At 44.8% G+C, this 13,756-nt stretch overlaps 1 protein-coding gene across 4 annotated transcripts in view; it reads left to right on the plus strand.

Moving 5' to 3' along the window:
- The window catches only part of SPON2 (spondin 2), a 460,822-nt gene that overhangs the window by 3,814 nt on the left and 443,252 nt on the right, over window positions 1-13,756 (plus strand). For 2 of the 4 annotated variants that reach the window (XR_014548637.1, XR_014548638.1), the window contains exons 4-6: window positions 671-862; window positions 2,869-3,043; window positions 8,566-8,877. Coding sequence is in view for 2 of the 4 variants with exons in the window: in XM_083615974.1 (XP_083472100.1) it covers window positions 671-862; window positions 2,869-3,043; window positions 8,566-8,744 (546 nt within the window). In the remaining 2 variants the exon portion in view is untranslated. Of the gene's footprint in view, window positions 1-670; window positions 863-2,868; window positions 3,044-8,565; window positions 9,029-13,756 lie in introns of those variants that run through there. The other 2 variants (XM_083615974.1, XM_083615975.1) reach the window with 1 other exon arrangement.

The raw sequence follows: 13,756 nt of genomic DNA on the forward strand, positions 1-13,756 counted from the left end.
AACGTCCCATCGCATTAGAAGTCTGCTCCACTCTTGCACAAATAGATTTGTGCACAGCCCAATATGCGCATGACTGAAACTATCTGAAGAAGAGTCTCTTATATAAGCGCCGCAGAGTTTAATATATTTTGCTCAAGAGGCCGCCAAGTGTGATGTGGGAAAGGGCCGTATTGTGCGATAATAAATAAAAATAAATAAAGTAGATTATTTCTAAAACAGGATTATGACAGACCCTCCAAGTGTCCCTATTTTCCAGGGACAGGTCTGGAGTTACAGAAGGTGCCCTGGGTTTTGATTTGATCCCAGAATGTCCCACTTTTCCTTAGGACATCCCTATTTTCATCAGAGAAATGTTGGAGGGTATGGAGTTATGCGACTCCTGAGCCAAAGAGCTAAGTAATTATACAACCTTTAGAAGACATCTAAAGGCAGCCTGTATAGGGATGTTTTTAAATGTTTAATGGGTGGCATATAAATAATCAACTTATTATGATTATTGAATAGGACATCCCTATTTCCATTGGAGAAACTTTGGAGGGTATGTTATGATATTACTGTTACACTGGTTTATTTACATGTGAAGTTGTGGTGCAATAATCTAAGGAGGCTTAATCTAACGTGCTTAATTCGGGTTCTGAAGTAAGCCTTTTCTTTTTTTTTAAATTGCTAGGTGTCCATTGCGGTGCGAATTGTGCCCAGCCCTGACTGGTTCGTGGGCATTGACAGTTTAAATCTGTGTGAAAAAGACCACTGGAAACAGAAAGTATCTTTGGATCTTTTCCCGTATGATGCTGGCACTGACAGCGGCTTCACGTTTTCCTCCCCCAATTTTGCCACTATCCCACAGGATCCTGTCACAGAGGTAAGTTTCTAAGCCGTTCCTTGACTGGTCAAACACACAATTCCATTCAACATTAGTGTGATCATTATTTTATATCACAGCCGTAATTGTGATGGTAGCATAGGGACACGGGTGGCGCTGTGGGTTAAACCACAGAGCCTAGGGCTTGCCAATCAGAAGGTCGGCTGTTCAAATCCCCGCAACAGGTTGAGCTCCCATTGTTTGGTCCCTGCTCCTGCCCACCTAGCAGTTCGAAAGCATGTCAAAGTACAAGTAGATATTTGGTTCACTGGCATTTGTTGGCACGTTGAGATTGTGGGCATCCGTCTGTCTCGGGAGACAATGAAAGGGCGCACCTTTGGGGGTGACATCAACGCGCTGGAGACTCTGAACTCCAAGCACCCACTGAAGTAGGTGGACAGTGGTGGGTCAGCACTGTGTTGACCAGGGCCTGCCTGGCTTAATGAGGGCAGTAGCTGACCAGTGAAACACAATCATCTCTCTCACTGATGGAAGGCAACCTATAGTGCTCATCTCTTACGCCAATCAAGTTGAGCTTAAGGTAAAGGGACCCCTGACCATTAGGTCCAGTCGTGGACGACTCTGGGGTTGCGGCAGTCATCTCGCTTTATTGGCCGAGGGAGCCGGCGTACATGTGGCCAGCGTGACTAAGCCACTTCTGGCGAACCAGAGCAGCACACGGAAACGCCGTTTAGCTTCCCGCTGGAATGGTACCTATTTATCTACTTGCACTTTGACGTGCTTTTGAACTGCTAGGTTGGCAGGAGCTGGGACCGAGCAACAGGAGCTCACCCCGTCGTGGGGATTCAAACCACCAACCTTCTGATTGGCAAGCCTGAGAGGCCACCCACATCTAAGTTGAGCTTAGAACTTGTAAATGCTGCCTTCTACACACCGAAGTGACATCTCTGGGGTGCAACGATTTTACTCTCGCAAGATTGAATGTATTGCCCTCGGCTGTATTTGAGGGACGACTCCAACAGATTCCACATGAAAGACACTTATGTCCCTGTGGAGGTGGCAGTACTGAATCGGTGGTGCATGCCCTTCTGGCTTGCACTCTTAATAAAGACTTGAGGAATGAGATTATTACCCCTCTTTTATTGTCCATTCCGGGTCTCCCAGCCACTGCCACAGTGTCCTTTCTCTTGGCAGATCAAGATGAGCAGGTGACAGCAAAGGTGGCAAGGTTTTTAGCTGGGACAATCAGAATAAGATCCACCATTTGACTATTGACTATTGATTCAAAACCCCAAAATGCATTTTATATAATTGACTTTTTATTTCTATCCTTTGTATATCGTATCTTTGTTTTATTGCTATGGCTGATGGCTGATGCAAATAAAGATTCATTCATTCATTCATTCTCTGGGGCACAAGCCTGGGCAGTGTGCATGCAGGTTGTTAAGTTGTGGGTGAACATATCAGACGAGACAGCAATTCTTCAAACAGCTCTTGTTTATTCACAGGCCAGAACAGAACTGAACGGAAGGGTTCAGCCAGCCTGCTTATATAGAGCTCCAGTACAACGTAACTGTAACAATTTTCTAAAACTATCCAATCACTGAACGTCACTTTCGATCCCTTATTTGCATAACTATCTACAGTATCCCCCTGCTGGCCCAGGGTGAGAACTTCAGTACATAACAGAGGTTTTGGGCTGCCCAGACTACAAGACTGGCATATATTTGGCCAGAGCCAGTGCACTCTCCTAATATACACTGAGAGCTATACTAATAGTTCTCTGACTGCTTGTCCTTATATAGCCCAAACGTGCCATCTATTCACCAGCAGATCTGATGGAACCCCAAGATCAAAAAGAAACCTTTAGGGAAAAATAAGAACTGAGAGTGTTCAATGGGTGCAGAACTATGATGGATGGTGATGGGACAGAAAATGGACGTGGTGGAACCCTGCGCAGGAGCAATCCGCACTGCAAAATTTTGCTGCAGATTCCCTTTGTGATACTAAATTGGTATCTTTTGTATACGTGTTTCAATTCACAGATCACTTCTTCCTCTCCAAGTCACCCAGCAAACTCGTTTTATTACCCCAAGCTTAAAAAATTGCCACCTATCGCTCGAGTAACCATGATAAAAGTGAAAAGAGGCAAACCAGGATTTCCTCCTCCTCAGCCCAATGTGACTGCAATCAGGAATGAAATTGATGATTCTGTTTCAGGTAAGCGTTTAACACTTTAATAACGTGGACTGTTTTGCTATAAGTATGTATGTAATGTGAAAAAAATGAATGCACAGGGAGAACATATGGAGAAATGGCAAAAATAGATTTATATAGATAATCCCTGTGGGATAATTAATAAAAGCATTGGCTAGATCCCTAGATCCAAAGTGCAAGGCTAAACATAAAGGTAAAGGTAAAGGGACCCCTGACCATTAGGTCCAGTCATGGCCAACTCTGGGGTTGTGGCGCTCATCTTCCTTTACTGGCCAAGGGAGCCGGCGTACAGCTCCCGGGTCATGTGGCCAGCATGACTAAGCCACTTCTGGCGAACCAGAGCAGCACACGGAAACGCCGTTTAGCTTCCCGCCGGAGCGGTACCTATTTATCTACTTGCACTTTTTGGCATGCTTTCGAACTGTTAGGTTGGCAGGAGCAGGGACCGAGCAACGGGAGCTCACCTCGTTGTGGGGATTAGAACCGCCGACCTTCTGATCGGCAAGTCCTAGGCTCTGTGGTTTAACCCACAGCGCCACCCGCGTCCCTTAAGGCTAAACATACTCTCCAGCAAAAAAAGAGCCCCCAACAGACTTTAAAAACACAGAATCATGCAGCAAAGTTAAGCAATGGAATAATAGACCTTTTAAATATTCTGTTCTAGCTGCTTATTATGCTTCCCCTTTCTATCCCTCTCACAATGAACAGACCATACCATTAGTAAGTTTGAATGCTTTGTAACACTGAAGGTCAGAAGGTCAGATTCACATGTTATTCCATGCAGTGGCAGGTAGGCAGAAATATAGATACAAAATATAGTGAAATAGCTCTAAGTACGTGGTCTGAGCTTGTAGTGAGCTATCTTGGTGAGTTCACATGGTGAAAAAAGAACAAAGAAAGGAGGGGACTTAACTTTCTTCCAGGTGAGGGATGTTACCCAGCTGAGCCTAGGAATGCAATTTTGTGGCCTTAACCCCTTTATGCATTAACCAGCCCTCAGCTTGCTAGTTATGCTTGACTACAGTTTCCCACACAATTTCCCTTCTGCAAGTGGTAGTGAAGTTTACTTCCAAAGGAGTACAGTGGTACCTTGGGTCTCAAACTTAATCTCTTCTGGAAGTCCGTTCCAAAACCAAAGCGTTCCAAAACCAAGGCACGCTTTCCCAAAGATAATGCAAAACGAATTAATCCAGGCTTTTAAAAACAACCCCTAAAACAGTAATTTAACATGAATTTTACTATCTTAACAAAACCATTGATCCATAAAATGGAAGCACTAATCAATGTACTGTACTATAAAATAAATAAGACTGTATTGTAGATGATAAAAAATAAAATTAATTTTTTTTCCTTACCTGCACTGATAGTCAATGTTTGGATGGGGGGCTTTTATCCACTTCCGCAGTCACACAGTCAATCTATCAGTAGCTGCATAGCTGTCAACTTTTCCCTTTTCTTGCGAGGAATCCTATTCGGAGTAAGGGAATTTCCCTTAAAAAAAAGGAAAACGTTGACAGCTATGGTAGCTGAACTGGGTTCCACATAGTCACAAAAAACAAATTAACCAAAAAAGCCTCAAAAACCAAAACGCAAAATAAATAGCAATAACAAAAGTGCCAAACTTAATCCGTTTCAGAAGTCCGTTTGACTTCTGAAATGTTCAGAAACCAAGGTGCAGCTTCTGGTTGGTGCAGGTCTTCCAGAAACAATAGCCAACAACTGCATTGGACGTTCGGCTTCCGAAAAATGTTCGAAAACTGGAACACCTCCAGTTTCTGGCGTTTGAGTACCCAGGCGTTTGAGAACCAAGGCATTTGAGAACAAGGTACCACTGTACTGGCTAGAGTGGAATTTGATCAGGCAGATCACATGATGCTGATACCACACATCGGCCGGCAGATTGCTGCCACTGCCCGCTGGACATTCATATGACCAGCCACAACAAAGCGCAAAGCTGATTTTTAAAAGCTGCAGGTTGTGCAATGGTACCACAGGCATGTGGAAGGATGGCTTTTCTACAACCAGCGCTCACCGAGTGTGTTAAATTATTTGACTAGATGAAAGAGTGACCATTAGTGCCTCTGCTTTACTTTGGTTAAAAACTGTGCAGACTGCTGCTTCATTCATACCTTAGGGCAGAGGTCCTCTCCCTGGTCCATCTGAGAAGGTTCTTTTACCTTCAGCTAGTAAGTGTTTGGGGATGTATAAACCACAGAGCCTAGGGCTTGCCGATCAGAAGGTCGGCGGTTTGAATCCCCGCGAAAGGGTGAGCTCCCATTGCTCAGATCCTGCTCCTGCCAACCTAGCAGTTCGAAAGCACGTCAAAGTAGATAAATAGGTACCACTCCGGCAGGAAGGTAAATGGCGTTTCCGTGTGCTGCTCTGGTTTCACCAGAAGCAGCTTAGTCATGCTGGCCACATGACCCGGAAGCTGTACGCCGGCTCCCTTGGCCAGTAAAGCGAGATGCGTGCCGCAAGCCCAGAGTAATCCGCAACTGGACCTAACGGTCAGGGGTCCCTTTACCTTTTAGTAAGAGTTTAGTTAGGGTGCTTACAAATTCACCCATGTGTCAAACAGCATGGAAATTTTAATCTCCACCGAGGAAGTACCGTAAGCAGATTTTGCAACACGTCATGTACACTTTCCCTTGGACTTTCAGCCCCAGTGCTGCTTATGTTCAGTCAGAGTTAGCCGAAACTGGCATCATAATTTATCATTCCCATGCATTCTGGTGCTTGAGTGAACTTAACTCTTTCCTTACACCAATGGTTGTTTGAGCCTAGGATATCCATGCCTAGGAGTTTCCTAAAAAGGAAATTCAAGGCAATCATTTATGCATATTATACCTTTAGAAAGTGAAAGCATTTAGCATATATTCTCTTAGGAATCTTCATAGTTTGTCCAGTAGTTCATAACAACAACAACAACAACAACAATTTAGTATTTATGCCCTAGCCACTCTGGTAGGCTCCCAACAGAATATTCAAAATGCAATAAAAACATTAAAAACTTCCCTCAACAGTGCTGCCTTCAGATGTCTTCTAAAAGTCAGATAGTTGTTAATTTCCTTGACATCTGATGGGAGGGTGTTCCACAGGGCGGGCGCCACTACCGAGAAGGCCCTCTGTCTGGTTCTCCTGTAACCTCACTTCTCTCAGGGAAGGGAACCACCAGAAGACCCTCGGAGCTGGACCTCAGTGTCTGGGCTGAACGATGAGGGTGGAGACGCTCCTTCAGGTATACTAGGCTGAGTGTTATGTGGTCCCGATGGCCACTCCCAGTCACCAGTCTAGCTGCCGCATTCTGGATTAATTGCCGTTTCCGGGTCACCTTCAAAGATAGCCCCACGTAGAGCGCATTGCAGTAGTCCAAGTGGGAGATAACTAGAGCATGCACCACTCTGGTGAGACAGTCTGCGGGCAGGTAGGGTCTCAGCCTGCGTACCAAGTGGAGTTGGTAGACAGCTGCCCTGGACACAGAATTGACCTGCACCTCCATGGGCAGCTGTGAGTCCAAAATGACTCCCAGGCTGTGCACCTGATCCTTCAGAAGCACAGTTACCCCATTCAGGACCAGGCAATCCCCCACACCTGCCCACCCCCTGTCCCCCAAAACAGTACTTCTGTCTTGTCAGGATTCAACCTCAAAGAAAACTTTCTGAGCCTACAATGTATTCCATTGTTGCTTAACTTTGAGAGTGAAGGAGAAGCTAAGACAGGAAGCCTGATGCAAACCTTGGACTATAGACCACTGCTATCAGAAACAGTGAATTGAGAGCTCAAAAGAGATGTTAGAACAGATCACTAGAGCAGGGGTAGGCAACCTAAGGCCCGGGGGCCGGATCCGGCCCAATGGCCTTCTCAATCCAGCCCGTGGACAGTCCAGGAATCAGTTTTTACATAAGTAGAATGTGTCCTTTATTTAAAATGCATCTCTGGGTTATTTGTGGGGCCTGCCTGGTGTTTTTACACGAGTAGAATGTGTGCTTTTATTTAAAATGCATGTCTGGGTTATTTGTGGGGCATAGGACTTTGTTCATTCCCCCCCCCATATAGTCCAGCCCACCACATGGTCTGAGGGACGGTGGACTGGCCCTCCGCTGCAAAAGTTTGCTGACCGCTAGACTAGAGGAAATAAGCCAAACTCAGCAAATTCTCTCTCTCTCTCTCTCCTCTCTCTCTCCCCATAGACAGACTATTTCATATCTATATCTATATCTATATCTATCTATCTATCTATCTATCTATCTATATATATATATATATATATCACAATTTTTATTGATTTAAAAAGACTACCAGCTTTTAGTAGTTCCATGCAGAATGTATCAAGTTGTGTAAATCACAGTTCTCCGGAGCTTTTGCTTTAGTTTAAACAAAACTTATGCAACCATACATTGTGACATTATGTTAGGGAAAATAGGGAAAAACACTATGGAGAACACTTGTTGCGAATTCTGACTGGAAAGACTATTTCATATATGTGGAAATTTCAGTTAGTTTAATACAAGTCACCAGAATACAAGTCACCAGATCTTGAACAACTATGCTGGCGCTCAGAGCTTGCTGCTGCTTGCTTTTAAAGGCTTGCAAGGCTTGGGGCCCAGGACTATTCCCCACTTATTGTCAGAGACCTATGGCTTAAACCTGGCTTGTTTGAAATTAACCACAGTTTGTCAACACAGTGTGATAGGAATTTTATGGTCTTAGATATATGGTAATGTTCATAAGTGTACCAACCAAGCATGTACATAGATCAGCACAGGAAGACCAACCTGGAACCATTTTGATTCCTAAACTGAGCAAATGTTTTCTCTGCAAGGTCAAAGTGGGAAACCTCCCCATTGTCTCTTTCCTCACAAATCCTGTCTTAAGGGCACATTTAAGATATGAATAGGGTGTGAGCCTGTGACCTGGCCCAGGAACTAAGTATTTATCATTGCAAAAGACTGGCCAGGCTCCCCAGGCAATCCAATCAAGTAACCTGCCAGACAGGAGATAAACAATGACAGGAGAAAAACAACATTCAAATTTCTGTTTTAAGACTGCCTTTTCTGTGATGTATGTATGATGTTTCTGGGGGTGGTCTTGATCTACAGGGTGGCAATTTCAAAAGTCTTTATAAGGCCTTGCACACCATTTTTCTGGGTTCCTCCTCCTTTTCTGCAGGCGAGGAGAGCACCCTGTTGCATCAGTTCAGTAAAGATCAAGCTTACTAGCTGCTTTGATTCTCAATATTCTCTGGTTGGCCTCTGTTATTCTCTCCTACCAATAGGGAACCTATGTAAGGACTCTATATGGGCTCTTGGATACCCCATAAGGGAAAAAGGCAATTTTTGTTTACAATTTGTTTGTTTACAATTTGTTGTTTACAAGAACAGCATACTAAAGCAAAAGCTTCCATCACCTTCTCCTGGCCTCGAGGGACAAGGATGGGGGCAGGATGCTTGATATTGTTCATGTAAACTTGGCTACTGGATCTGAAGCAGACGCCTATCGCTTTATCAATTTCCTGTATATTGCAGAAACTCCCCTGGATTGTGAGACATCGCTGTGGTCTTCTTGGGGCCTCTGTAGAGGCACGTGTGGACATTTAGGAACTAAAAGGCGAACTCGGTATATACGTCTCCAGCCGGCCAATAATGGAATACCCTGCCCAGAGCTGAATGAAGAAAAAGAATGCGACCCGGATAACTGCGTGTGAGACGGTTCTCTGGGACAATAATTTAGATAATTTAAATATAGGATACACTTGGTTAACACCACCTATTCCTGTTAATATTCCTTATTTTTCAGAATAGTTGTAATATTTTGTTGAAATGTTTTTGCTAAACTGAGTTGCTAGATAGAAAACAGCCTTTTTATTATGGACTACTGCAGTGCCACCTGGTGGCAGAAACATTTCTCAACCGTATGTACTTCAATTATCAGACATGCATATCTGTAAAAAACAAAAAAAGTAAAGGTCACTACCTTTAAGAATTAGAATGTGTTCTTTTGACACGTATTTATATGCACTGTACTCCTCTGAATTATTTTGCTGGGATTTTTGACATTTATGGTGTGTTATTTGCAAACATATTTAATGCACACTTGAGAAAACAAAACAAAAAACCAGACAGGAAAGGCAGAGAATAAAATACAAAACCAGCCTCCTCGTTGGTGTACAAAATGAGAGGCGTGACTTTCTCAGGGATAAGAAGGATACCCTGTGACAAAATAACTTGGCTAGCCATTATCACATGTTTATGTGTGGAGAGAGACAAATACTATGGTCTGAATGCCGTAACAAACCATAATTCTCTTGTTTGGCTGCCGGCTGGTATTGGCTTGCTAGATCACCCAGCACCAGCCAACTCCTCCAAGCCATCACCGGCCTGCAATTTTTATTCATTTCATCCATTTGGAAACCATACCTCATCAGGTAAGATCCTCAGGTGTTTTCAACAATTACATTAAAGCATCAAAATAACACATCTCATATTAAGACCCTTTGAACTGTCAAACAACAATCTATAGAACAGAACATCAACTGCTACATCAATTTCTAGGGCTCAATTCAGCAATGTAGATCAAACCCAACCCAAGAATCTCCAGACCCAATCTGACCCCCAAACCCAAATTGCGATCCGGAGGAGGGGGGAATCTTTGGAAATCCAACCGGCTTGTATTAGGAAACCCAAAATGGCTGCAACTTCCTTGGTTTCCCCCCACATGGGGACACAGGATTTGGAAGCAAACTGCTCTGGTGGGGTGCTACTATCTTGCTTGCCACAGAAAACATCCTCCCAGTTGAGACATTGGTTGATGGACAAGAAAGCCTTTCCTGGACAACCTGAGGCAGGTCCTGCCAAACAGGCCACAGGCTGAGCAGAAGGCCAGGGGGTCGGAGGACAGTTCCTGGCACTCAGGGGCTTGGTGGTCTTTGGAAAGGGCATGAGGAGCACTGCAAGCTGAGAAGTGGTGCCCTATTGCTCTCTGCCCAGTAGGCCAATTTCTCCATCAATGGAGATTTCATTCTTTTGTTCTACCATATGCTCACGCAAGAGTTGGGTAGTGTTCCAGAATCCTACAAGAAAGAAAGCAAAATGAAGTGAAAGTGGGGGTGGGGAAGAGAAAAGAAAAATAATCCAATAGGTTTGAGGTTAGGTTTACGTGTTAATATTTGGTTAGAAGCTGCCCAGATGGGCGAGGTATAAATAAATTATTATTATTATTATTATTATTATTATTATTATTATTATTATTAGGGTTAGATTTAAGCTTAGGGTTAGTTATGTGTTAGGTTTAAGGGGCTAGGGGATAGGCTTAGTGCCAGGGAATAGAGTTAGGGTTAGTGGTTAGGGTTATTTGCTTGGGTTAAGCATAGGGTTGGGGTTTTGGATTAAGGTTTGTGGCTGGGGCTGAGGACTGTGGTTCATGTTAGGTTTAAGACTAGGTTTAGAGTTGGGTTATGGTCAGGATTATAGGTTGGGTTAGGGAATAGGCGAGCATGAGGATTTGGGGGTAGGTTTAGGGCATGGGTAGGCAAACTAAGCTGCGGGTGGCGCTGTGGGTTAAACCACAGAGCCTAGGACTTGCCAATCGGAAGGTCGGCGGTTCGAATCCCCGCGACAGGGTGAGCTCCCATTGCTCGGTCCCTGCTCCTGCCAACCTAGCAGTTTGAAAGCACGTCAAAGTGCAAGTAGATAAATAGGTACCTCTCCGGCAGGAAGGTAAACGGCATTTCCGTGTGCTGCTCTGGTTCACCAGAAGCGGCTTAGTCATGCTGGCCACATGACCCGGAAGCTGCACGCCGGCTCCCTCGGCCAATTAAGCGAGATGAGCGCCGCAACCCCAGAGTCGGTCACGACTGGACCTAATGGTCAGGGGTCCCTTTACCCTTTACCTTTAGGCAAACTAAGGCCTAGGGGCCGGCCCCGGCCCAATCGCCTTCTAAATCCGGCCTGCAGATGGTCCAGGAATCAGTGTGTTTTTACATGAGTAGAATGTGTGCTTTTATTTAAAATGCATCTCTGGGTTATTTGTGGGGCAAAGGAATTCGTTCATATATATTTTTTCCAAAATATAGTCCGTTCCCCCACAAGGTCTCAGGGACAGTGGACCGGCCCCCTGCTGAAAAACTTTGCTGACCCCTGGTTTAGGGTTAGGAATTAAGGTGAGGGGTTAGAGTTATGTATTAGAGGTTAGGGTCAAACTTTTTCTTAGTGTTAAGGTTTGGGTTAGGCACTCAGGTTACAGGTTACATCTGGTTGGCCTCTATGAGAACAGGATGCTGGACTAGACCTGATTGGCCTGTGAAATATACTCAGAGTCGCAAAGTGATTTCATGCTCTTTATTCAGCTCATAGTGGTGAGGAGGAATGAATGAAAGTCCCCTCAAAGCATCTGCTTTATATACATTATTTATACAATGGGCTGCACATGATTGGCTAATTCCGGAATTCTACTGTAAGCCAATCAGGTTGTGGATTCACTTCTATCTGGAGCATGATTGGGTGGTTCCTGCCAACCAATCATACTGCTGCATTGTTCTAGGAACAATCAGACTGCTGCATTCTGAATCCTATTGTTCTAGGAACAATCAGACTGCTGCCTTTTGGATCCTATTGTTCTAGGACCAATCAGACTGCTGCAGTTTGGATCCTATTGTTCTAGGACCAATCAGACTGCTGCCTTTTGGATCCTATTGTTCTAGGACCAATCAGACTGCTGCCTTTTGGATCCTATTGTTCTAGGACCAATCAGACTGCTGCAGTTTGGATCCTATTCAACTCAGTACATAACAGCCTGATACTGATAAGGCCCTTCTTATGTTTTCACTGCACTTCATGTATGTAGTTTCTGACCATTTCAAATTTTAGGCATGCTTCACAGGGTTCATAGAGATCACTCCCCACAGACTGTTATCCAGGACAGTCAATTTCCGCAGACAGGGTAGGGACTTGCTTTTCAAGACGGGGCGGGGGGGGGGGGAAGTGAAAGGGAGAGAGATAGTAATAAAGTGTATAAATTTTGTTTCTTAAAACTTGAAAGCATTTCTGGTAGGGCCACTGGTCACTGCTGTCAGCTGGCCATCTTAGTAAAAGGTAAAGGGACCCCTGACCATTAGGTCCAGTTGTGGCCGACTCTGGGGTTGCAGCGCTCATCTCGCTTTATTGGCCCAGGGAGCCAGCGTACAGCTTTTGGGTCATGTGGCCAGTAGGACTAAGCCACTTCTGGCGAACCAGAGCAGCACACGGAAATGCTGTTTACCTTCCCACCGGAGCGGTACCTATTTATCTACTTGCACTTTGACCGTGCTTTCGAACTGTTAGGTTGGCAGGAGCAGGGACTGAGCAATGGGAGCTCACCCCATCGCGGGGATTCAAACCGCCGACCTTCTGATCGGCAAGTCCTAGGCTCTGTGGTTTAACCCACACCGCCACTCCAAACCCCCGGCCATCTTAGTAGCTCCTCATATTTTAGCCATTTTGCATATGCTAAGCGTTGAGAAAAGTATTTTCTTTTTCTTTTACAAACACATCCCATGTAAAAGAGAACACATCTCACACTCTTACCGAAATCAGTATCAATGGTGATCATTACATACCCAAACTCACATATATATTGTTATGTGTTTGGGTTCCAGAGTTTGTGGGTGAAAGGGGACCCATAATTTTTGAATTTACTAAAAGATAGAATTAACCAAGCTTTGATTAAACTGTGCCAAATGCTGAACCCTTCCCCCTGGACTTAGTTGATGCTAATAAACCAGGCCAGCTTACCATAGCCCATGCAACTTAAGGCCCGGGGGCTGGATGCGGCCCAATCGCCCTCTCAATCCGGCCCACGGACGGTCCGGGAATCAGCGTGTTTTTACATGAGTCGAATGTGTCCTTTTATTTAAAATGCATCTCTGGGTTATTTGTGGGGCAGAGGAATTCATTCATACCCCCCCCCAAAATATAGTCCGGCCCACCACATGGTCTGAGGGACAGTGGTCTGGCCCACAGCTGGAAAAGGTTGCTGACCCCTGGCATAGCCACTAAGATGGGCCATTAAAAGGAGACCAAGACTGGCAATGGCCCATCAAGGAAAACGTCAGAGGATGAAGGCTGCCAGGCCAAGAAGGGATAGGGCCCCTTCTCCAGCTGTGTGTTGGTGGGCAAAAACAAGAAAGGTTCGGATTTGAAGTCTGGATGATGTAGCTGGAGGAAACAGTTTTCACTGGGTTAACAGTGGAAGAAGGCAAGGCCCTCTTAGGCTGTGGCTGCTCTGCACTCCCTCCATCTAGACGAAGATTGTATATATGTGTAAATAAAGCCATATATCATAAGCACACCACAGTCTCTGCTGCACCTCATATGGAACCTGGGAACCCTGGAATCTCACACCGCTGTGGAGACAGGGGTGGCGTGTAAGAATGTCATTTCTCAATATGGCTTTCTCTTAAACTTTGGCTTCAGAATATGAGTGTTTGTGTACTAGGGGTGCAAGTGCATTTAACCAGCAAGCAACCCCTCCTTAACTGAATGCGAATTCTGCTTAACCTTGCACATTTGTTTTTTTGAGACATGGCTTTCCCAGTATGCTTTCCGTCAGATTTACCGTATTTTTTTAACCACAGTGGAGATACAGCAGAGGGCGCCATGTTACCTTAAAATCAATACCTTTTCATGGTAGACTTGATGCAGACCCTCATAACTGCGAGAGACATTCTGATCTCATTTCATG

Source organism: Podarcis filfolensis (assembly GCF_964270895.1).
Source record: "Podarcis filfolensis genome assembly, chromosome: 5".
NCBI lineage: Eukaryota > Metazoa > Chordata > Lepidosauria > Squamata > Lacertidae > Podarcis > Podarcis filfolensis.